General features: G+C 39.2%; 1 protein-coding gene across 1 annotated transcript in view; it reads left to right on the top strand.

The window, feature by feature from the left end:
* The window catches only part of LOC150075985 (prolow-density lipoprotein receptor-related protein 1-like), a 1358636-nt gene that overhangs the window by 985885 nt on the left and 346392 nt on the right, over positions 1–26359 (top strand). Inside the window, 1 exon segment of the mRNA XM_090387555.1 lies at positions 14612–14851. Within this exon segment, the coding sequence (XP_090243681.1) occupies positions 14612–14851 (240 nt within the window).

Below are 26359 nucleotides of genomic sequence, written 5' to 3'. Positions count from 1 at the left end.
TGCAACAGGATCTGGAAAGGTTGAACAGATGGGCTGAGAGGTGGCAAATGAAGTTTAACATTGACAAATGTAAAGTACTACATATGGGAAACAGTAACCCCAGAGCAATGTATCAACTCTGCGGTACTACACTGACAGTGGTGGAGAATGAAAAGGACCTGGGGGTAATTGTGCAGGCAGATATGAAGTTCTCTGAGCAGTGCAGACGAGCTGCAAGAGTAGCTCATGGTGTCTTGTCAATGATATACAGGAATTTTTCTAGCAGGGATAAGGAGGTGATTATTCCCTTGTATAAGGCAATGGTTAGGCCACATCTTGAATACTGTATACAGGTCTGGAGGCCTCATTTCAAGAAGGATGTAGAGCTGCTGGAACGGGTACAGAGAAGGGCAACAAGATTAGTAAATGGAACAAAGGGTTGCTCTTACGAAGAAAGGCTTAAATTTTGCAAATTACAGAGTCTGGAGACTAGGCACCGGCGAGGTGTATAAGGCTTTGAATGGTTTGAGCATGCTCAATGCCAATGGGATTCTTCTTCTTTCTCAGAATAATCACCTCAGAGGGCATAAATTCAAATTGAGGAAGGACGGATGTCGGATAGATGTGCGGAAATTTGCCTTTGGCCAGCGGGTGGTTGGTTGGTGGAATCGACTTCCATCACTTGTTGTTGAAGTTGATAGCCTAAACAAATTTAAAGCTCAACTGGACAGGTATTTCGAACGAACGGAGGGGTGAAATGGGAGAGGGTTTTTTTTTTTTTTTTTTTTTTGGCTGATGCTGAATAAGCTTGCTTTCTTGCATCATATGCCTCTACTAATTCTAATGCTAATGCTAATCTCCAGATAATTCTCCAGTAGGGAAAAGACAACTTAGTTGATTTCAATCTTTCTAAAACTCAGTCCTGTCTTATATCTCACAAAAAGGATTCTTTTGCTCCTATGCTTATCTTTGGTGGCACTTTATATCTCTTTTGGAGATTACCCTTACTTCTAATCTCTCTTGCACAAGCACATTACAAATATTGCTTCCTCTGCATCCAAAACTTGGTTTTCTCTTTCGCGCTCCTCGTTACTTTTCTTCCAAACAGCTTTTACTCTGTACAAATCACAAATCCGCCCTACCATGAAATATTGTTCCCACATCTGGGACGGTTCCCCCAAAACCTCTCTGAGGCTCCTAGATTCGGAATGGAATCTACCATTCAGAAGAGGGCAGTTAGGTTAATTAATAACTCATCTCTAACACTATCTCAGAGGTGTACTGTTTCTGCTGCATGCCTTTTCTACACATACTTCCATGGGCACTCTTCTTCTCAATCGGCTTCTATAATTCCCATTCTCTCTTTCAAAACAGTCCGAACACATGCTACCACCAGCAAACATCCATTTACTGTCCAACTTCAAACTCACAATACCAATTTTTCATCTTCCTCATTTTTTCATTCAGTTGCCGTTTTCTGGAACAACCTTCCTTCTTACATATTTCCTGAAAATTACAGTCTACAGAGGTACAAGTCTAATGTCAACAAATATCTTCTCCACCTCCAACCCAAGCACGGCACTAAGTACTATAGGTTCTAATACTTCTTATGTTTGGGGTTTTCATAAAAAAAAAAAAAAAAAAAAAAAAATTGTTTAATGTTATATCACTTTTACAAAGTCCCAATCAGATGTATACATGGAAAAGCAAACTTTATTGTAATCAGCACTACTGTTATTGTTATCACTTTTTTTTGCCTAATTGTGATTTATGCATGTGCAGTGGAAGTAACATCCCAATTTGTTCTTGAACTTCAACACATTGCATCTCCGTTTACTGCTGCTGCTTTGTAGAGTTCATTGGTGTTGTTACTCCGTAAAAAAAAAAAAATTACTGTATCTCTACTTCTGCCAATCTGACTTTTTTACCTCAAAACCTTTTCTAATCCCTGATTTTAATATTTTCTTTGTTTTTAATGGTTTGTATGGATTTCCAAAAACATTGAGAGTTTCATTTTTATTGATGACTTTCTCAAAAAAATAGTGGACAGTAAAATTAAAATATTTTATATTGTTTGATTTTATTATTTTTTCTCTCTGCTTTCACCTTCTTGTGGACATATTTCTGCTCCACATCAAACAGCATTGAACAGCTGCATTCTTGATTCTTCAGTTATTGTTATGTTTAGTTGAGTCCTAAAGTGATCACAATAAGTGGCATACATTATTATAAATATTGATGAGAAGTATCTGTTCAATTCATCTGCCATTTCTGTTTAGCTTTCTATGGATTTTCCACTGCAACTAAATAAGGGACATGCTGGATTCTCTCTCTCTTCCTCTCTCTCCTTTCTTGTATTTATACAGTGAGTGATCACGGAATTATGACCACCCCTATAAAAACTGAATGCGACCTGTTGACCAGAGAGGTACAAGAGTGCGGAGTTAGTCTACCTACGTAGCATAGATAAGGTGTCAGTGGTTCAATAGATAGTAAAAATCCGAGCGTGATGGGTAAAAGGAAGGATTTATCGGACTTTGATAAAGGACAGATTGTGGGTGCTCAAAGAGCTGGTGCCTCGATTTCCCAAATAGCTGAACTGGTGGAGTGTTCGAGAGCTGCCATAGTTAGTGTACCAGGACTGGCCTCAAAATGTTCAAACAACGACCCAACAGCAAAACTGCAAAAGTCAGCAAAAGGTTGATATTAGAGGAGAGCGCCAGGTCCGACAACTCGTACAGGCAAACAGGTGAAGCACTGTTGAAGAGTTGACTACCCAGTACAACATGGGCCAACCCGGAACAATATGTGGCATGACCGTGCGTCGCATGTATTGGCTATACCAGCAGACAACCCCTACGGCATCCTCTCCTAACCAAGGTTCATCAGCGTAAAAGACTTGCCTGGTGCAACGAGCATGCAAGTTGGACATTAGAAGACTGGAAGAAGGTGTGCTGGTTGGATGAGTCATGTTATTTACTCCACACCATGGATTGTCATGTACGCATTTGAAGTCAACAACATGAGGCTCTTGATCCATCATGCACGGTATCAAAAGTGCAGGCCAGTGGAGGCGGTTGTATGGTGTGGGGAAGGTTTCACTGGCGGGAACTTAGACCCCTGGTGCATGTGGAATAATGTATCAGTGTTGTCTGCTATCATCAACTGCTTGCTGACTGTGTACATCCCACTATGTTACACTTTTATCCCGAATGGCTATGGTGTCTTCCAAGATGACAATGTGCCGAGCCATCGGGCACTTGCGCAGGAATGGTTTGAGGAATACAATTCTGACTTCCAGCATATTTGATTGGCCTCCGAACTCCCCTGATATCAGTCCCATGAACTTGTTTGACACTATGGAAAGGCATATCAGGTGTCTGGATACACCAATCACCTTCATACCTGCATTGCTGACCGCATTACACACAGCTTGGTTGGCCATACCTCTCGAATGCTTCTGACATCTTGTTGAATCAATGCCACATCGGATAGCTGCTGTACTGAGGGCAAAAGGAGGAAGGACCTACGAAGTATTAGGTAGGTGGTCATAATTCGGTGATCACTCAGTGTATATGAGAAAAACTCCTTATCTCCATTGGCTCCAGGTGCCAAGCGATTTTGTGATCAAGTGTCTTTGCCAGTGAATTTTCACTCCCTTGAATAAATAAAATCATCTTCTTTATTTACAGCATTACACTAACAATCAATTAAATAAGCTTCAGTAAAGAAATCACTTTACTTGAACAGGAGGAAAAGTAACCTTTCTTTTTTCCTTTATTTTGCTTATTACTACTAACCCACTACCATTTGGTCACAAAGATGACACTGCTCCTGCATCCACATGGCAGGGCCGGTAACCTGGAGGGGAAAAGGTCTCCCTTCTAGGGCGAAATGGAGCAAGAAGTTCATAAAACCCAGAAAAACACAGGGTGCACAGAAGGTGGTAGATGACTTTCATCAACCGATGAAATACCACCACTTTGCTTATTGGAGGCTTGAAGTGGTGAAACCCATGTTTAGTCTCTAGAGCAAAGTTTCCGGCATTCCGCTTTCCCCATACTTCTCCTTCAACCCATGCACGGTACTAAGTACTATAGGTTTTGATACCTTTCGTGTTTGGCGTTTTCATAAAAAAAAAAAAAAAAAAAACTCTGACAAGGCAAGAACAAGAGGAGTCTGGTTCTTTCGCAGCAAAACGTCAAAAGACTGACGTAGGCAGAATCTGAACTCCAACTTTCTTGATTATTCATTCAACTCAAGAACAACCAATTGGAAAACTCTCTCCATTCCTAGTGCAGAAATGCCTAGAAAGCACAATAGGTACTCCTAAGACAGTTCGTCGTCTAAGATCAGGAGACCTACTAGTTGAAGTTGCCACTGCTCGACAGTCTGAGCAACTACAAAAACTGAAAACTTTTGGTGGAACTTCTGTCACCATTTCACCACACGCTTCCCTGAACACGTGAAGAGGTGTCATCACTGAATGGAACCTCATGAACGTGTCAGACAAAGAACTAAAACAAGAATTACACAACCAAGAAATCATTAATGTCAGAAGAATTATGACAAAGAAAGACAGCATACTAGTTCCAACACGGAACATAATACTTACTTTTGACAACCCCAAGCCACCAACAGTGATAAAAGCAGTCTATCTTAACTGCCAAGTTAAACCCTACATCCCAAACCCATTATGCTGCTATAAGTGCTAGAAGTTTTGGGCACTCACAGACAGTCTGCAGAGGAGTAGCTGCCTATGCCACATGTGGATCCACTGTGCACATTAGTACTGAGTGCATAGCCACAACACCAATCTGTCTTAACTGTAAAGAGCCACATCCAGCGTATTCCAAGGAGTGTTCCCTTTGGAAATGTGAAAAAAAGATACAGCAGTACAAAACTGAACATAATGTAACCTCCCAAGAGGCTAAAAAATCCCTACCAGTTCCAAATATAATAAGTCCACTTACGCACAAATAACTACAAAACATATATCAATTTCTACCCAAACAGAGGTAACTATACCACCAAGTAAATCACTATCTGAATGGGCAAGATCACCGTTGTCCCCAGTACCAATGCACAAACAAAGCAAAGCCATAAATACGCCAATCACAGTACAACCAGATGCCATTCAAAAGCAGAACACCACAGTATCTACTACTCCTGACTCAAACCAAACCGAATACATGGACTCAGAAGACAATTTAAATCAAGATGAACAGTTCCTAGAACTGTTCACCAATGAGGATATGGATAGAGGGAAACCTTATTTCCCAAAGAAGGGGAAAGGTAAACTTGAGCGATGTAAACCTTCTGTCCCTTGAAAAGAAGTTGAGGGTTCCACTAAACCCAAATTATGCTTACCTTCTTACAGTGGAATTGCAGAGGCTGTTGTAGTAATTTGTCCGACATCCGAGATATCCTTTCACAATATGACCCTATTGCCTTTTGCTTACAGGAAACCAATCTGACACCAAATATAAATGTTTCCCTTCGGAAATACATAATATATCATCAAGATTGTGTCTTGCACAAAATCCGAACAATCTTGCCCATGGAGGAGTAGCACTGAACATCAACCCCCAGATACCCTCAAAGCCACTCCTGCTAAAAACAAACTTTGAGGCAGTTGCTGCATGAGTCAATATTAACTTTAATTTAACCATAGTCTCATTATACTTGCCACCTAACCAAAATATAAGCTATGCCAACTTAGAAGAATTAGAGATACAACTTCCCAAACCCTACTGCATCTTAGGAGACCTCAACAGTTGCCATCCACTGTGAGGAAACCATAATCTGAACAAGCATGGACAAACCATTGAAAAACTACTTGATCAACATAATCTGATAACTCTCAGTAACGGAGCTCACACCTATACACATCTTCCCACAGGATCTACATCAGCTATTGATGTCTCTTTATGGGCAGTGATCATTATCCTGTGATATGCCGCATTGACACAAGCATTCCTCCGCCTTTTTTTTCGAATCCCTCAAATGGAACTTTTCCAAAGCTGAATGGGACATATACAAACAGCTAGCAATACTAGAAGAAAACCAGATCCAACAAACATCCATAAACCTGGCAGTATAATATATATCTAATCAAATACTGCAGGCAGCAGACAAAGCAATTCCAAAACAATCCACAAAGATATCAGCCAGCTCAAAAGTGTGGTGGAATGATGAATGTAGTGCAGCTAAAAAGCAGAAGAACAGAGCATGATATATCTTCAGGAAGTTCCCAACAACAGAAAACCTCATCCGCTTTAAACAGGCAAGAGCAAAGGCAAAACTAGTCAGGCAGACTAGCAAAAGGGAAGTGTGGAGACTCTTTGCTTCCATAATCACAAGAACGACAAAAAAGTCAAACAAAATGGGCAAAAATACAGTGGATGTACGCAAAACACCCACGTGTCAACTGTTCCATGCTAACTGTCAATGGCCACGATATCACAAAACCAGAGGAGATTACAAACACCCTGGGTAGATCTTTCATGGAAATATCAGCTACGACGTCATACTCACCATATTTTCAGGCACACAAAGCACAAGCTGAAAAAAACCATATCAATTTTGAATCAGCATCAATTTCTGCGTACAATCTCCCCTTCACAATGTCAGAGTTGCATCATGCTCTAGTAGTAGTAGTGGCATGTGATGCAAGAAAGCAAGTGTATGAGCTTATGCAGAATGAGCCAAAAAAAAAAAAAAAAATCACACCATTCCCTCCAAATGCCTGTCCAGTTCCTCCTTAAATTTATTTAACCTATCAACTTCCACAACGATAGATGGAAGTTTGTTCCAGCAATTAACCACCCGCTGGCTAAAGGCAAATTTCCGCACATCTATTCTACATCTGTGTTTTCTTAATTTGAATTTATGCCCCCTTAGGTTCGTAATTTGAACAAGTGGAAGGATCCCATCAGAATTTAGCGTGCTCAACCCATTCAAGGCCTTATACACCTCAATCAGATCACTGCGCAGGTGCCTAGTCTCCAGCCACTGCAATTTGCAGAACTTAACCCTCTCTTGGTAAGAGGATCCCTTCATTCCCCTCACCAATCTTGTTGCCCTTCTCTGTACACACTCAAGCAAATCTACATCCTTCCTAAAATGAGGCCCCCAGACCTTTATGCAGTACTCAAGGCGTGGCCTGACCATTGCCTTATATAGAGGGACAACCACCTCCTTTTCCCTGCTAGCAAAATTCCTATATATCATTGACAAAACCCCATGACCTGCCCTGGCAGCCTGTCTGCATTGTTCAGAAAACTTCATATCTGACTACACAATTACTCCCAGGTCTTTTTCATTTTCTACCACCTTAAGTGTCGTACCACTTAGTTGGTACGTTTCTCTGGGGTTACTTCTACCCATATGCAGTACTTTGCATTTGTCAAGGTTAAACTTCAGTTGCCACTTCTTAGCCCATCTGCCCAAATTATCTAGATCCTGTGTTGCAGTAGCACACTGCCATTAACAACCCTGCCAACTTTGTATCATCTGCAAACTTCGACACTAAGCCTGATATACCTTCATCAATATCATTGATAAATACAAAACAACAGAGGACCCAACACCGAACCCTGTGGGACTCCACTAATAACATTAGTCCACGAAGAGCAGCACCCATTAATTACCACCCTCTGTCTTCTCGCACTCAACCATCCTTTTATCCATTGTAGCAACTTACCCTTAATACCATTCTGCTACAATTTGTACAATAGTCTTCCATGCACAACAGTGTCAAAAACTTTCCTGAAATCCAAATATATGATATCAAAATTATTTTTTGCATCCATGTCCTTTGTAACCACATCATATCTATAGTCTACTAAACTCAGTGCAGAGGGCCAGATGGAATTCACTACATCATGATAGCAAAACTCACCGAACCAGCCCTCAAGACTCTGTTACTCCTCTATAACAGAATAATCAAAGAAAACACATTCCCCGACAAATGGCATCATGCGTACATTCTGGCTTTTCCAAATCCAGGCAAAGACCCTACAAATCCACAACATTATCGACCTATTGCACTCACTAGCTGTATGAGCAAGGTTGTTGAAAAAATTGTCAACGCCCGACTAACCTGGTTTCTAGCTCAAAGTGATCTCCTAAATCCAGTGCAATGTGGTTTCTAGGAAGGTAGATCCACTCTTGACCTTTTGATCAAGCCAGAAATAAACATTCTTGATGACTTCATCTGAAAAGAACGTCTTGCAATGGTCTTCTTTGACATCGGAAAAGTTTTTGATACTTCTTGGAGATATGGTATTATGCGATATACCCTATATGATCTGGGATTACGGTCGCGGACACCTACCACAGTTTATCAGAAACTTCCTGCACTGCTGTTCATTTCAAGTTAGAGTTCACAACCAATTATCTTCAAAATTCATTCACAACCAATTATCTTCAAGGGTCAGTGCTAAGTGCCACTCTAGTATAATAATGAATTCAATAACACATGACCTACCACAAACAATATCCACAACCCTGTATGCTGATGACTTCAGTATCACCTGCTATATCATTTGCCTAATATGCGAATGATAGAAAGACAGTTACAGTGTGCCATGAACAAAATAGCTAAATGGTCCCAAAACAATGGATTTCATGTCTCACACCAAAAAACAGTTGGGATACACTTCTGTAGGAAGCGTAACCTACACCAACATCCAGAACTTAGACTAGAAAATCAAGTCATACCAGTGGTCCCTAGTGTCCGCTTTCTTGGTGTGATATTCGACCAAAAACTCACTTTCCTTGATCATATAAAAATGCTCCAGATTAACTGTCTTATAAAGCTTAACAAAGCTTAACATCTATCAGGCACAACGTGGGGAGCCGACCATTACACACTACTACATCTCTACTGTGCCTTAATACAGTCATGTATGGACTATGGTTCTGTAGCGTATAGCTCTGCTAGACCAAGCACTTTATGTTGGCTTGGCTTGATCCTGTACACCACAGCCCTCTTCGTCTTGCACTGGGGGCATACCGTACATCACCAGTACAGTGGCTATATGCTGAACCGCCTGAAACACCTTTGCAGCTACGCAGACAAATGCTTTTATTAAATTATGCCATAAACCTCATAGGGCATCCAAAACCCAACTTGGAACGGTGTTTTCTCTCCTAAATGGGAATTTCTCTCCTAAATGTTTTCTTTCCTAAATGGGAAAACCTTTATAGATCTTACCTCTATAAACCCACCAACCAGGATATTTCTTTGCTCACTACAAGCTGACTAGCAAATGGACTTGAGTATGATACAACCTACTGCCTCTCATGCAATCCCACCATGGATGTATCATATACTGCCGTGTGACATTTCATTCACAGCCTGGGAAAACACACCATGTCCCAACAGAACATGCTACAAATACATGCCACACTGAGAACCCAGCATGGGCCAGTACACACAGATGGATCTAAAACTGAAAAGCATGTTGGTGCAGCATCAGTATTTCCTAACATCACCATATCCAAAAAACTCCTCACTGAATGAAGCAGCTGTACTGCAGAACTCTGTGCTATCCACATAGCCTTAAACTACACACTTTTAAGAACCAGACTGCGCAGCATTATTTATACCGACTCCATTAGTGCTATCCAAGCAATACAAAGAATGATAAACCCTTACTTAGACAGATCTGGAATACTCTGACTGAATTAAACCAGAAGAAACAACAAGTCCACTTTTGTTGGATCCCTGGTCACTCTGGAATTTCTGGAAATGAACAGGCCAACCTAGCTGCCTGCATCTGATTATAAGTACATTATAAAGAAATGATGCCTTGAACAATGGCAACATATCTGGCAGAATCAAGGCAACAATAAGCTACTTGGCATAAAAAAAATCTAAAACCATGGAGATCTAGTATACGTTAGAACCGACATGAAGAAGCCCGATTACCGATAGGTCACACGCACCTGACACACCTTTATTTGCTTGCGGCCACTGACCCACCACTGTGTACAAACTGCAACACGTACTCATTGATTGTCCCAAATACAATAGTGACCGACAAGCTATATTTACCTCTTTTTTTCAGGACGAACATTCCTTTCAGTATTGCTGACCTGCTGGCAGATATGCCACATGTGGCCAAAATTTTTTCATTCCTTAAACAGATACAACTGCACAACACAGTATGAACTTCAACATTTATATACATAAACTATATATTTAACATCACCATAGTTAAATAAACAAATAAATCACCATAGTTAAATAACATCACCCTTAAACAAACAATGCCTTATTTCCATTCTTAGCTTTCTCTATAAGTGCTTTCTCATAATCAGCTTTTCTTTTTTACCCCATCATTGGCTTTGTTACATTGGGATATTTAGAAGTTGCATTGGAAGCCAAAACAATACTTCTTTACATGGCTTTTTAAATTAGCATTAGCATTAGTAGAGGCATATGATGCAAGAAAGCAAGCTTATTCAGCATCAGCCAAAAAAAAAAAAGCACAACCACTACTCCCATTTCACTCCTCCGTTCGTTCGAAATACCTGTCCAGCTGAGCCTTAAATTTGTTTAGGCTATCAACTTCAACAACAAGTGATGGAAGTCTATTCCACAAACCAACTGCCCGCTGGCTAAAGGCAAATTTCCGCACATCTATCCGACATCCGTCCTTCCTCAATTTGAATTTATACCCTCTCCGGTGATTATTCTGAGCAAGAGGAAGAATCCCATCGGCATTGAGCATGCTCAAGCCATTCAAAGCCTTATACACCTCTATCAGATCACCTCACCGATGCCTAGTCTCCAGACTCTGTAATTTGCAAAACTTAAGCCTTTCTTCTTAAGAGCAACCCTTTGTTCCATTCACTAATCTTGTTACCCTTCTCTGTACTCGTTCCAGCAGCTCTACATCCTTCTTGAAATGAGGTCTCCAGACCTGTGTACAGTACTCAAGGTGTAGCCTGACCAATGCCTTATACAAGGGAATAATCACATCCCTATCCCTGCTAGAAAAATTCCTGTATATCATTGACAAGACACCATGAGCTACTCTTGCAGCTCGTCTGCACTGCTCAGAGAACTTCATATCTGCCTGCACAATTACCCCCAGGTCCTTTTCATTCTCTACCTCTGTCAGCGTAGTACCACAGAGTTGATACGTTGATCTGGGGTTACTGTTTCCCATGTGTAGTACTTTACATTTGTCAATGTTAAACTTCATTTGCCACCTCTCAGCCCATCTGCTCAACCTTTCCAGATCCTGTCAGCAGCATATCTTCAGTAGTGTCCTTAACAACCCTGCCAACCTTTGTATCGTCTGCAAACTTGGACATTAAGCTTGATATACCATCATCTATATCATTTATAAATACAGATAACAGCAATGGACCCAACACTGAACCCTGAGGAACTCCACTAATAACATTAGTCCACATTGAGCAGTGTCCATTGATTACCACTCTCTGTCTTCTGCCACTCAACCATCCCTTTATCCTTAGCAGTAATTTGCCTCCAATGCCACACTGCTCCAATTTGTGCAGCAGTCTTCCATGCGCAACAGTATCAAAAGCCTTTCTAAGATCCAAATATATAATATCAAAGTTATTCCCTGCATCCAGTTCTTTTGTGACTACATCATAGTATCCAATCAGATTGGTCAGACAAGACCTGCCCTTAACAAAACCATGCTGTGTCTGAGCTATAACTGAATTCTTGTCCAGATGATCCTGGAGTGCTTCTTTAACCAGTGTCTCCATTAATTTTCCTGGAACCGAAGTTAAACTGACAGGTCTATAATTACTTGTGTCAGCCTTTGATCCTCCTTTGTGAATTGGGGTTACATTTGCACATCTCCAGTCTATGGGTACCTCCCCTGAGTCCAAAGAAGCTCTCATAATTATGGCTAGGGGTTTGCTTACTTCCTTTGCTTCCTTTAATATAACTGGATAGATCCCGTCCACCCCGGGTGCCTTTTTTATGTTTATCCTCAACAATTTCTCCTCCACTTTCCTCTCAGTTATTACAAAATCATCTAGCTCACTGCCAATGTTTACTTCACCTACGACATTCCCCTTCCTGAATAACTCCTCGTGTGTGAATGTAGATGCAAAATACTCATTTAGATTGTTAGCCACCTGAGCAGGATCCTCAACTGTTGAACCATCAACATCCAGTGGACCAATCTGATTCATCCCTTTCCTTCTTGAGTTTAAATAGGTAAAGAACTCTTTTCTGTTTTTCTTTGCATTCTTTGCCAACAATTTCTCATAATCTGCCTTTGCCTGCCTAATCTTCTTTGTGACTTGGTTACAGACCAACTTATATCTATCATAGGCTTCCATGTCACCCATTAATTTGTATGTATCCCATGCATTTTTCTTCTCTGCCATATGTCTCATTAGTTCATCTGACAACCATTTAGGCCTGAACCTTGAACAATATTTCTTGGTTGGTATGTAAAGCCTGGTAGCTTCCAAGATTAGTTCCTTGAATGCTTCCCATTTTGTGTGCTGAATTGTGGCTGACTATTCCAAAAAGGTTAGCCACTCAAAAATTACATTCAAGAAAACCACTTAATAAAAACACTGCCGCAGAAAAGAACTTTGTTTGGACAGTGTTCTTATTGAACAGTTCCATTTGTGCTTTAAACTGTTTCACTCTATGTATTATTGCCTTTGTATCACTGTATATCTCTAACAGAAAAACACATATGAAGATAAGAGTTCATCTGGATAATTTTTAAAGCCTATTCACATCAGTCAAAATTTCCAGCGAAAGTAAGCCTTGCATTAATAGGTTAATTTTTTTCATGGAATATTTTTGCTATTTTTCTAGTTGTCTAAATACTGTGTTTAGAGGAAACTGCTTCACAAATGTAGACTTACTTGAGCGTGTACAGAGAAGGGCAACAAGATTGGTGAGGGGAATGAAGGGATCCTCTTACCAAGAGAGGCTTAAGTTCTGCAAATTGCAGTGGCTGGAGACTAGGCATTTGCGCGGTGATCTGATTGAGGTGTATAAGGCCTTGAATGGGTTGAGCACGCTGAATTCTGATGGGATCCTTCCACTTGTTCAGATTACGAACCTAAGGGGGCATAAATTCAAATTAAGAAAGGACAGATGTAGAATAGATGTGCAGAAATTTGCCTTTAGCCAGCGGGTGGTTAATTGCTGGAACAAACTTCCATCTGTCGTTGTGGAAGTTGATAGGTTGAATAAATTTAAGGAGGAACTGGACAGGCATTTGGAGGGAATGGTGTGATTTTTTTTTTTTTTTTTTTTGGCTGATGCTGCATAAGCTCATACACTTGCTTTGTTGCATCACATGCCACTACTACTACAAAACACATTGAACTCCCTGAATGAGTCCCCAAGAAGGATTGGAAATTTTGGGTAGTAATAAAGAGCTGAATCTCATGAAGTTTAGTTTTGGACAGCACATTGTAGATCACTGAAGTAAATTGCTTGCAACAATGGTTGAAGTTTATAGTTTGCAAATTTCAAAGCTGAATTGGATAGGCATTTTTTGGAAATGGAGGTATGAACGATAGAAATTTTTTTGGCAGATGCAGAAAAAGCCGACTACCCTGTGTCATTTAGCCATTCTAACATTCATTATTTCAGTTATTTGCATTGGAAGAGGCCATTTGCTTTGGTCCAGAAAAACTAAATATAAACACTGATCTATTACAAAAATTTAAATGCATCATTCCAAAAAGGTAATTAGTTTTGCAGACTAAATGTAAAGAAAATTTCTTTTAGCCAAGAGTCATACTTTAACAAACCATTCCAAACCTTACCCAGCTATAAAGTTTCTGAATGTTTAAGGAAGTATTTGACAGATACCGTTTTTCAGACAGTAATTTTCTCTGTGTAATGTTACTCTAATAAAGTTTATCTTTCAGTTCTTTCAAAATTTTGAAACACTCCCTAATTGACTGCATTCCTTAAATTTTCTTAAGAGAGAAGTTCAGAATGTGTGCGAAATTTTTTAAAGTTAATTCATAATTTTTTTTAATTTAGATATAATAAATAATTCCTTATTATATGGTAAAACATTATATGGTAAAAATATGCTGTCACTACCTTTTAGAGTAATAGTTAGTATAATGTCATCGTAGGCTATTATATACAGCTTCCATATAGCCTAGATTAGTCCAGACTATTATTTGAGCTTATTTTATTGTAACTAGTAGCTGGTGGTTACTAATATCAGAAAATTCTTTTGTATCTTTAATAATAGGATATTTATTGACTAACTTTGTTAGTCAATAAATATTGACTTTTATTTATATTTGTACTTTCTGGAGATATGAAAACAGCTTTCTAGTTTACTACGGTAGAATCCTGAGAGTGAAGTGAGTGACATGTAAATTGAATTGCCATGATAATATTGACTATATTTGAAAATTATTATGATATTCATTTTTTTTAATTGATGTTTGAACATTCTAATATCAGCTATTTAAGTAGGTAAAATATTTCTCAGTTGTATTTACATATTCCTAGAATAGTCATATAGCAATTTTAGTGAAACTGTGGAAAACAGTTTAACATTGAAATTTCTTTTGCCAAGTAATCTCTGTAGAAGTCTTAGCATTTTGGTATTTTATTCTTTTAAATCAATTTCTCTAGCTGGAAGAGTATGCCCTCCCAACTATTTCCGTTGTAATTCTGGTCGATGTATTCCACTCTCTTGGAGGTGTGATGGTGACAGTGACTGTAGTGAACGTGAGGATGAGCCATCTTCATGTGATGACTCAACAACCTGCCACCCAACATACTTCAAATGTGAAAATAATCGCTGCATCCCTGGAAGATGGCGCTGTGATTTTGATAATGACTGCGGAGACAATTCTGATGAAGAAAACTGTGGTAAGTGTTTTGAGGTTTTTAAACTATTCAGAAAGTCTATACAGGGTGTTCCATAATTGCACTACACTATTCTAAAAAATAGGTCATAGCTTCAACCTGTACATAACAATTTAGCAAACTGTTTGCTACTACATGCCATCAATCTCATATTGTTAGGGTACTTTGCAATATGTACTTTAAATAAAAAGCACTACTCCAATAAAAAGTATAATGCTGTTTATTTAAAATGTACACCATTTTCCTACCTCAGTTTTGGCCTTTTGTGGGAATTCATTTGTACAAAAGCAGACACCACAAGCGAAGGTTCTATGTGAGATGCTTAATGGTATAGAAAGTTTTAAAAGTTCAGTGAATTTAGAGAAAAGGCCTCGTGCTATGAGAGCTATAAAACATAAGTTTGCAAATAGGGTTTGAGTCTGCATTAGGATTAAACGTAAAACAACTTAATCACAATAACCTGAATATCAATACCTCATAACACTCCCCCTCTGCCGTAATAGCCCATATTAGTACCTCCTAGTGCACCACCTCTTCACAGTAGCCTATATTAGTATCTTCTAGTACTCCCAGGCGCCTCCGTAGCCAGGTGGGAAGGAGCAGCAGTGCGTAGCACACGCTTCTTGATTAGACCGGGGTTCGAGCCCGTCACCACCAAATACGGTGGATGCGGAAAGGTCGGGGAATGACCACCACATATCCCGGAGTAATATGGCCTTAGTTGCTAATGCTCCTAAAACAAAAAAAAAACCAAAATCTAGTACTCCACCTCTGCAAAAATTGAGTGGTAAGTAAAAATTACAATAAACCAAGTGCCACCTGTAATACAAGAAAATATGAATTTTAAAATGAAAGAGAAACTCGGATTTCTTTAGATTGGAAGTTTTTTGCAGCGGAAGATATGGACACAGATCATCATCCTTTCTTCCCCAAGTAGGATAGATCTAAGGTTAAAAAAAAAAAAAAAAAAAAGATCGGTCCTTCAGAAGGCTAGTGATCAATCTGCAAAGCCCAAATAATGGCTGAATTCCTACAGTGGAATTGTTGATTCAGCAAAATACTAAAGACATTGAGGCCCTCCTTCATAAACACAAACTAATTTGCTTTTGATTGCATGAGACACATCTAAAGACTAATCTTTAGAAATGTCTCCTAAAATCAAATGCAAGTTGACTATTCTTTGAATAAATATTCTACCTTTATAAGAATAAAATGAGAGATGATCCTGTTTGTGGAAGTTTTCTTTGTGAGAAACCTATCCTCTTTCAGTTTATTCCACTCACAACCGACACAACAGCCATAGCAATTATACTTACAGTTGGATTCCTGTTAAGAGATTGCTCCATCTATTTTGCTTTCTATGGCTGAAATCTCCCACACAGACCTTGATGCTCTCATTATGCATTTGTCACTCTCACCTTACATTCTAGGGAATGTTAATGAATATAATATACTGTGGGGTAGAATTGACATTAATTCAAGGGAGTCACATCATAAAGCATATGCTTGTATACATAAACCCTTCTCAGTTAAATTTGGAACTATTAATTTTTTAACATGCCTACTTGTATATTTTCTGCCATTGATCTGTCTGCTCCTTTCATTTTTTTTTTTTTTTTCATAAAAACCCCAAACACGAGAATTATTAGAACCAATAGTACTTAGTACAGGCACCTCTGTAGCCAGGTGGGCAGGAGCGACAGTGCGTAGCATACGTTTCTTGATTAGACTGGGGTTCGAGCCCGTGACCACCAAATATGGAGGATGCGGAAAAGTCAGGGAATGACTACCGCATATCCCCGGAGCAATATGGCCTTAGTTGCTAATGCTCCTAAATAACAAACAGACTTAGTACTGTGCATGGGTTGGAGGTTGAGAAGATGAAAGAAGATATTTGTTGACATTAGACTTGAACTTCTGTAGACTGTAATTTTCAGGAAATAGGTACGAAGGAAGGTTGTTCCAGAAAACGGCAGTTGAATGAATAAACGAGGAAGATGAAAAGTTGGTTCTGTGAGCTTGAAGTTGGACAGAAAATGGATGTTGGCTGGTGGCAGCACATGTTCATACTATTTTGAAAGAGAGAGCAGGAATTATAGAAGCCAATTCAAAAAAACAGTGCCCATGGAAGTATCTGAAGAAAAAGCATGCAGCAGAAACAGTACATCTATTAGACAGAGAGTGGAGAGACTCTGTTAGAGATGAGTCATTAATTAACCTAACTGCCCTCTTCTGAATGGAATCTAAAAGCCTGAGAGAGGTTTTGTGGGCACTGCCCCAGATGTGGGAACAATATTTCATGGCAGGGCGAATTTGCAATTTGTACAGAGTGAGCAGCTGTTTGGAAGAAAAGTAACGCCAAGAGCGAAAGAGAAAACCAAGTTTTATAGATGCAGATGAAGCAATATTTGTAATGTGCTTGTGCCAAGAGAGATTAGAAGTCAGGGTAATCCCCAAGAGAGATATATCATTTTGCCTAGAAATTGGAGTATCACCAAAGATAAGCATAGGAGCAGAAGAATCCTTTTTTGCGAGATATAAGACAAGACTGAGTTTTGGAAGGAATGAAATCAACTAAGTTGTCTTTGCACCATTGCAGAATTCCCTGAAGATCGGAATTTAAGGCATTGGTAGCGGATATTCGAGAAGTTGAAGCTGATTGAGCAAGGCAGGGATTCTCAAAATGGAAAGTGGAATGCAATGTGCTATCATCAGCAAAACTATGAATAGGATTTTCAGTCAATGGAAGAAGGTCATTAATATACAAGAGCAAAAGAGTGGGGGAAAGAACTGAACCTTGGGGGGCCACCAGCATTGGTGGAGAAGTTCGAAAACAGAGAGCCATCTACTCATTTTCAGTCAGCAGTCAGAGAGAAAACTGGATAACCAATTGTAAAAAAAACAGTTGGCAAACCATAAGATGGAAGCTTGTTTAGAGACCTTTATGCCAAACACGATCGAAAGCCATTGAGATGTCAAGAGCAACTGCTTGCGTTTCCCCGAACTTTTCCATTGAATTTGTCCATAAATGGGTAAAATAAGCCAGTACATCACCAGTGGATCGACACTGACGGAATCCATACTGGTGATCATTGATCAGATGGAAGGTTTCTAGGTAGTTTAAGAGTTGGCGGTTAATTGATTTCTCCATTACTTTAGAAAGAGTAGAAGTAATTGCAGTAATTGCAGATAATTTAATGGGAGGGATTGGTCACCCTTTTTAGGAACTGGCTGGATATGAGCAAATTTCCAAGCAGAAGGAAAAACACCTTTGGAATAAGAAAGTGAAAAAAGGTGGCAAAGAACAGAAGTAAGTTCAGGAGCACAGGTTTCGGGAACAAGGGGAGAAATACCATCAGGACCTAGAGCTTTCTTAGCATCAAGATTCATCAAAATCCTTCTGATATCCTTTTGACGGAAGACCACAGGAAACATTGAATGGAGCGTGTTGGGAATGGTGGGAGGTGTTTTACCAAGTTCATTAATACATGAGCTGGAAGAAAAATGGGATGCTAGCAGGTCAGCTTTATCCTTGGCTGAAGTGACAACAGAACCATCTGGTTTGGACAGAGGTGGAAGCAGAGATGGGCAAAAGTTGCGGCCAATAGCTTTGGCAAGAGACCAGAATGCTCAGCTACCATTAGGGCAAGAAGCAAGTTTTCTACTCTTAGCCTGTTCAAAATCTAGTTTGGACTGATTAATAACTATTTTACAATAGTTGCGAGCTTTGGTGTAGGCAGAAAATGAAACTGAAGAATTGGAAACCAGCCAATTGCGATATGCAACGTTCTTCTCTTGATGAACAGCCTTAGCACATTTATTGGAATACCAAGATTTAGATAAATGATGAGATTTTAAAGTGGAATGTGGAATAAAGGATTCCATTCCTACAAGAATAATTTCACTGACAAGAACCGAACAAACGTTGACATCAGAAGTTTTGAAGCAGTAATCCAACCAAGGAAAAGAAGGAAAGAAATCTCGTTGGTCATCCCATTTTGCATTCTTGTAATGCCAAACAATACGAGGTTGGGAATAGGCATGAGATAAAGGCTCAATTGGAAAAGAGACAAACACCAAGTTGTTATCTGAGGTGCCTAAAGGACCACTCACTTCGACCGTGTACTTAGAGGGTTGTTTGTGAGAAAAAAAAGATCAAGCATGTTGGCTGCATGGTTAGGATTGTCCGGTATTCTTGTAGGTAAATGAACAATGAGTACACGGTCATTAGTAATTGCAAAAACCTGAGCATCTCGACCAGCTTGGTCGGTGTGACTAGAAAAAGGAAGCCAGCTGGAGTTGTGAACATTAAAATCACCAAGGAAAATTATCTCACTGTTAGGAAACTTGGACTGGAGAAAGTCAAGTTGCAAAGAGAGGAAGTCAAAGATCTGCAAGTGATTAGTGGAGTTGGGAGAATGGTAGAAACAATAGATGAATTTGACACAATGAGGTAGAAAGATTTTAAGCCAGAGAAGATCGAAACGAGGAGATTCCAAATTACCAAGTCTCTGATAGGGAATATCCGAATGGACATATGCACAAGCAAGTACCACCTTTGAGGCGAAAGGAATCATACAGCGAATAATTTGGGCAACTTAGATGAGCAGTGGTCGTATCAACCGATAACTGAGATTCTGTCAGAAAAAGTACATGGGGTTTGGCAGACTACAAGTGGAAATGGACATCGTTGAGATTAGAATTGAGACCATGTATATTTGTCAAATGAACTAGGAAGTGTTTGGGAGGTTTAGATCTTTTCGCAGATAAGCTTACTCTGTTAGTTTGATAATTCATGGTGTATTCAATAGTAGAAAAAGTGGGGGAGGGGGACATGCTGTATGAAGTAATGAATATTTTTGATATGGCGTACACATGGTAAGAATATACCCAGATCCTTCACATAACATGGCCAAGAAAATGCCCCCCCGCACACACACTACTCGGACTCCCTCCATTCACTATCTGGCAGAGTAGAGGTAGCAAGATTATACACTAGCTGATCCGGAAGCCTCCTAGAGAGTTACCAATAGTTCGGTCTGGTGTACTAACTAGCAGCCAGCCTGTGAATACTGTTTTAGAGCTGTACCGTCGAAATGTAAGGAAGATTGGATCTTGCCATGATGTTCATCATAACCTGAAAAGTCATCAGTCATACTGCATGATGCAAGAGATGGGGAAGGGTTGACTGGAACTTAGCTCTGGAAACTAAACATGGGTTCCACCACTTCAAGCCTCCAATAAGCAAAGTGGTGGTATTTCACCAGTTGATGAGTGTCATCTACCACCTAGAAAAAAGTGTATTACCAGGCAATACTAGAAAAAACTAGTATTGGCTGGTAATACACAGGGGTGACATTCCTCCATGTTGCCCCTCGACGTGGGCACCTGTACGTGGTTAGAGGATCTCCCAGTGATGCTGCTGGTTTTTTACAGATTAGCATCACTGGGATCTAACGCCCATACCTTGGTTCCAGGGTTACATCATTGGAATCCAATGTTTGCATCCGTGCGCCGCGACCCGTGGAATTCGGAAAGGGGGATCCTGGTGGTTGAGGGGCCCAGCCTTAATACACCACTTTGGCCCCTCCTTCGACAAGATGGGTGGTCCCTGGACTGGCCCGACTGGGATCAATCGGCGAGTGTTTCTTACTGCTAGGGTCAACTGCGTTCCAATAAGCCTCCCTCCCTTTGGTCCTGGGACGGGATCAAGGCTTATTGGAAACGTGGGTATGGTGCCTCTAAGCTAACTTGGCATTCCATTCGTGTACGCAGTACCTGCTAGTTCACGAGTGGGCGCCCCCCTCGTAGGGCTCCATGGTGGGTGAGGTACTTAGGGCATCGGAAATTTTTATTTTACTCCTGTGAGTGTTATAAATCCTTCTTCTTCTGGGCCCCCAACAAAGCCCCTACCTAATCGAGATGATGATGCAGATAACACCTCTGCAAAAAGCCATAACACCTCTGCCTCAATCAGGACTGAGGATACACCACCACCACCATCAGTGACTCTGCTTTTCCTCATTCTCCATTCCACCGGAGAGCAGTCCATTGGAAAGATGTCACCCTTCTTTATCCAGAAAGGATTAGAAGGGTTGGCGGGGTCACCAAAATCCGTTAAACGACTGCATTCTGGTGACCTTTTGGTCGAAGCTATAAATATAAAACAGGCAGAAAAAATCCTGAAAGCCACATCAATAGGGGGAATACCTATCAATGTAACCCCCCACACACACACAAAACTTTGAACTCTTCACGAGGTGTCATTTCAGAGTGGATGTGAGTGTCATTTCTTCATGTTTCTGAAGAAAAGATCTGCTCTGAATTGAAAGAATAAGGAGTGACGGCTGTCAAAAGAATATCAATGAGAAAGGATGGGAATCTCGTCCCTACCCAAGTTCTCATCCTAACATTTAAAACCCCACGGCCTCCAAGTTCCATCAAAGCAGGCTATCTAAACTGCTCAGTGAAGATTTATATCCCAAACCCACTGCAGTGTTTTAGATGCCAAAAATACGGCCACTCACAAACATCTTGTCGTGGTAACCCTGCCTGTGCTCGATGTGGTGTTAAAGACCACGAGAGCAAAGAATGTTCAGCTCCAAAACCGATCTGTGTCAATTGCCAAGAAGAGCACCCCGCCTACTGTAGAGCATGCCAGCTGTGGAAGGATGAAAAAGAGATCCAAAAGTTAAAAACAGAGCTGAATATCTCCTACCCAGAGGCCAGAAAACGTATCCAACCAATAAATAGCGGGAAACTTTCATATGCCCACAAGGTTTCTGCTAAGTGCACTATCGGGACACAAACCGAGATGACTATACCACCAAGAGAGTCATTCACTCCGATTGCACGCTATTTATTGAGTTCACAAAAGCCCACCAAAAAAACACAGTCAGCTGCCACTCCTATATCCGTACCTCCTAGTGCTCCACCACTACCAAAACCAAGTGGTAAAGAGCCTCCAGTAATAACAGAAACAATGGATGTAGAGAACAAGGAGGTACTGGATGAATCACTCTTGGAACTCTTTGTGGGTGAAGAAATGGACACGGGACAGCGTCTATTCTTCCCGAAAAAAGATAAATCCAAGACTGACAAAAGTAAGCCCTCAGCACCTCGGAATTTAGCCAAAATAATGGCTAAATTCCTACAATGGAATTGTCGTAGATTCCGGCGAAATACAAATGACATCAAGGCCCTCCTGCAAAAGCACGAGCCAGTTTCCTTTTGCTTGCAGGGGACTTATCTAGAGTAGTTTCCAGGTACAAGGTAATCACCCTTTTGCTTACCTAGGAAAGGACCTGAAAATTACAAGTAAATATATCCTCTAGTGGGCAGGAACGGGAGTGCAGTAGCACATGCTCTTTGAGTAGACCGCTGTTCAAGCCCCTGATTGCTGAATACGGTCGATCTGCCAACCCGCACTAGACCAGCGTGGCAGATTATGGTCCATTTCCCTCAGCATGAATTGTTGAGGAGGCTTCCATCCTGCAGTGGGTTGATAATGGCTGCACTTTACTTTTTATATCCTCTAGTGTTGATTTTCTATTTGTGCAAAATCCTGGAATGGATGAACAGTGCGCCGACCAGGCTAACCGGGTGGGTAAAGTGCCTGCCTGGCAACCCAAAGGTCGCAGGTCCGAATCCTGCCTCGGGCTTGGATCAGAGTACTGCAAAAATCTTGGGAGGTACATTATGGCCATAGAAGCCGATGCGTCAACAAATAACTAAAACAAACAAAAAAAATAAAAATGAACAGTGCTCCTCTTATAGAGTATTTGGAAACAAATTAACCCTTTCCAGGGTGCAATGTGGCTTCCAAAGGAACAGTTCACATACATCGAATCAAGTAATCTGAATGTAAATTTTCTGAAAATTTGAATGTAATTTTCTGAAACATAAGAACCTAGGAACAATTTTCTTTAATATAAAAAAAACCTATGGTACTGCTTGAAAATTTGATTTTTTAAATGATCTTTTTAAACTCAGCCTTAGAGGTCACCTTTGAGTTTTTATTAAAAAGTTCTTATTCAGTTGCTCAGCAGAGGAGGTAAGCCAACCCTTAGCCATATTACGAGAGCATCATTGGATTCAGCAGAGCCCTTTGGAGTGTAAATGTGCAAATTTCTCCTAAACTCATAAAGGGGTATCAAAGGTTGGCATGACTAATTACAGACCTGCTTTGTGTTCCAGCAAATATAATGGAGGCACCGATTAAAGAAGATATGCAGGACACTTACTAAAAATTTCAAGATTCTTTATGAATGGAATGCAGCATGTAACTGCATAGTTGCATGCTATAGGGATGATCTTGTATCACATACAAACTTGCCACTATGAGGAATATATTAATATACCAATTCTTTAAATTCATTGTAGGCTTTATCAATGAGTTAATTCTTATAACATTCCCGTTTCATGTACAGAAAAGGGAAAATTATATTTTGGAATTGAAATCTTATATTCCTTTCTGCTGAATCTCTAGCGCAATTTGAATAAGGGGAAATTATTTGGTAGACATTGCAACCAAATCATCAGTGGTCCTGAAAAACTGTTTCCCATTATAAGCCATCAAGTAATATGAAAGAAGCTGTTTTCCCCAATAGCAAGAGTCATGGTACAGGCAGCTACAAATTATCCATTCTTAATTGGGTATAATTTGACAATCCAGTCTGTGCAGGAATCATCAAGAAGAAGTTGCTCTTGATTGGCTCTTACACTGTCATCTTTTACATTTTTTTTGGTCAAGGGCTGCCTCCTATGTGTGAGTGCTCTAGCACTATTTTAAGCATTAACCAATTGCTGCTCTGTTTTTGGTGTATTTTATACACCAAAAACAGAAAAAAACTGTAAAATATTTAAATACACTATTATATTTACATCAATGTGAATTGTAGTATTTTGCAGTAAGATATTCGCTTCCATTGTGCTCCACTAATTATTTTTTATTTGGAAAAGTATCACCATAAAAAACATGATGTTCATCAAAGAACACCCTATCCTGTGTTAATTTTCCAAAGAGTGGGATCTCCCCCTCACCTGGAGATTTATAAGGCAGATTTTTCTGCCTTATTTTTCTGGAGATTTATAAGGCAATCAGGATTTTTTTTTTTTTTTTTTAAATAATAAAATTGTTGTTTCTGATGAATTTTTTGACTTAATATCCAACATAATGTCGGAATTAAGAATAAATTTTTTATAATTACCCATTTTAAACTAAATTGCTGACTAAACTATTTATTATTACTACCGAATAAACTATTTCTTGCCTTTTTACCCCAAAAAACTGATTGGTTCATAAAATCCATCACCAATATTCTGCTTATAGATTTTCCATGCCAGCGTTAGAGTTAACCCTTTGTAATCCAAAATTTAATGAAGCATGAGCCTTGAAGTTAAGCCCATTCTTATCAATTCAGTAATTGATAAGAATGGACTACTTTTTATCAATTCAGTAATTGATAAGAATTGGCCACTTTTTATCAATTCAGTATTTGATAAGAATGGCCCACTTTTATTGGCTTTTGAGGGTTACAACGTTTGAATGAATTTCTGCCCTTGCACGTCCATCATGTGAAAACAGAAAAAAGGCTGTTCTTTCCATTGATTAAAAGCTTCACCCTCATCAATAATGATGAAAAAGATGTTAATGTTTCAGCTTTAATGAGTCTTTATTTGACTACATGGAACAACTAGAAGCCTCTGCTCTCTCTCACATGATGACTCTTCAAAATTTGCATATTATTAATCATGGGAAGGCAAGCCAAAGGAAAAAGTAAACTTCATTGTTTTCTGTTTTAAAAAAATAGCATGTTTGTTTAAAATTATGTCAAATCTTCTCACACTGTAGTATACTTTTATAAATATTAATATAGTATTTATCTAAATAAATTTACAGTTATATGGGGCTTCAGTTATCTATGGAAGTTTATTTCATCCAGATAATCAGGACTCTGCTATATACATATTCAGTGTTGTGCATGGACATAATGCTACTAACATACCCCACTCTCATGTATTTTGGGCTTTGTTTGCATAATGGTTTGAATATTACCATGTTTGTTGCAAATTAACACTTTTTATACTTCATTATGGTCTATTCAGCACTTAATAAGTTCAGTAACCCAATATGTTCAATAAGCTGAACAGTAATAAAGTTTATTGTTGAGCTTATTGACTATACTGGGTTTTTTGATTTTTTTTTTTTTTTCATATATTTTATTGGCATATTTACTATTTCTTCCCTAATCCCCTATTTTCTATGGGGCCTTGGTACTTAATTTTGGACAATTAAGTGGGTGCTAATTTAATAACATTTAGTAGTTACACAAAAATTGAGGTTTCACCAGAATCAGTAAATATTTTAAAATTTGCTGTAATTCTAAATGAATTTGAAATATATATATATATGTATAAAAATATATATATATATTTTTTTGCATTGCTGTCAGAATAATTTCGCTTGATTACTGCTTTGAGATAACTAAAAATAACAAATTAATTACTGCATGTAATGTCTAACTATATGCAGTAATTTCTTATTTTCCATACTTTTATATGACATTTATATTATGTTATATTTTATATATATTTATTTTTTTATATATAAAAACATATATATTTATTTTTTATACATTTTTTATGAGGTTTTTTTTTTCCCAAGTATCAACAAAATTGAAGATATGAACATTAATTGCAAAAAAATGAATGTTAAACATTCATAATACCACATTCCAAACCATGTGTGTAGCTATACAGTACAGTGCACCCCACTTTATGATATTAATCTGTTCCAGAGACACCCTCATGTCATGAAAATATCGTAGCGTGAACACAATAACACATTGTTTGTTTTTTGGTAATTCGTTCCAAGACCTTGGAAGTTGCAATTTTCACTATATAACTAAGCTATTTATCTCTCTAAAATGTCATTTTTAAGGTCACGAGTATGACCTTAAGGCCATATAAAAGGTTGTGAGTGTGCATTAGCATTAGCATTAGCATTAGCAGAGGCATATGATGCAAGAAAGCAAGCTTACTCAGCATCAGCCAAAAAAAAAAAAAAAAAAAAAAAAAAACACCCACTCCCATTTCACCCCTCCGTTCGTTCGAAATACCTGTCCAGTTGAGCTTTAAATTTGTTTAGGCTATCAACTTCAACAACAAGTGATGGAAGTCGGTTCCACCAACCAACCACCCGCTGGCCAAAGGCAAATTTCCGCACATCTATCCGACATCCGTCCTTCCTCAATTTGAATTTATGCCCTCTGAGGTGATTATTCTGAGAAAGATGAAGAATCCCATTGGCATTGAGCATGCTCAAACCATTCAAAGCCTTATACACCTCTATCAGATCACCTCGCCGGTGCCTAGTCTCCAGACTCTGTAATTTGCAAAACTTAAGCCTTTCTTCGTAAGAGCAACCCTTTGTTCCATTTACTAATCTTGTTGCCCTTCTCTGTACCCGTTCCAGCAGCTCTACATCCTTCTTGAAATGAGGCCTCCAGA

This window comes from Mastigoproctus giganteus, chromosome 13 (genome assembly GCF_048544385.1).
Source record: "Mastigoproctus giganteus isolate SK-2022 chromosome 13, ASM4854438v1, whole genome shotgun sequence".
NCBI lineage: Eukaryota > Metazoa > Arthropoda > Arachnida > Uropygi > Thelyphonidae > Mastigoproctus > Mastigoproctus giganteus.
This window is presented reverse-complemented; position numbering and strand designations above follow the sequence as displayed.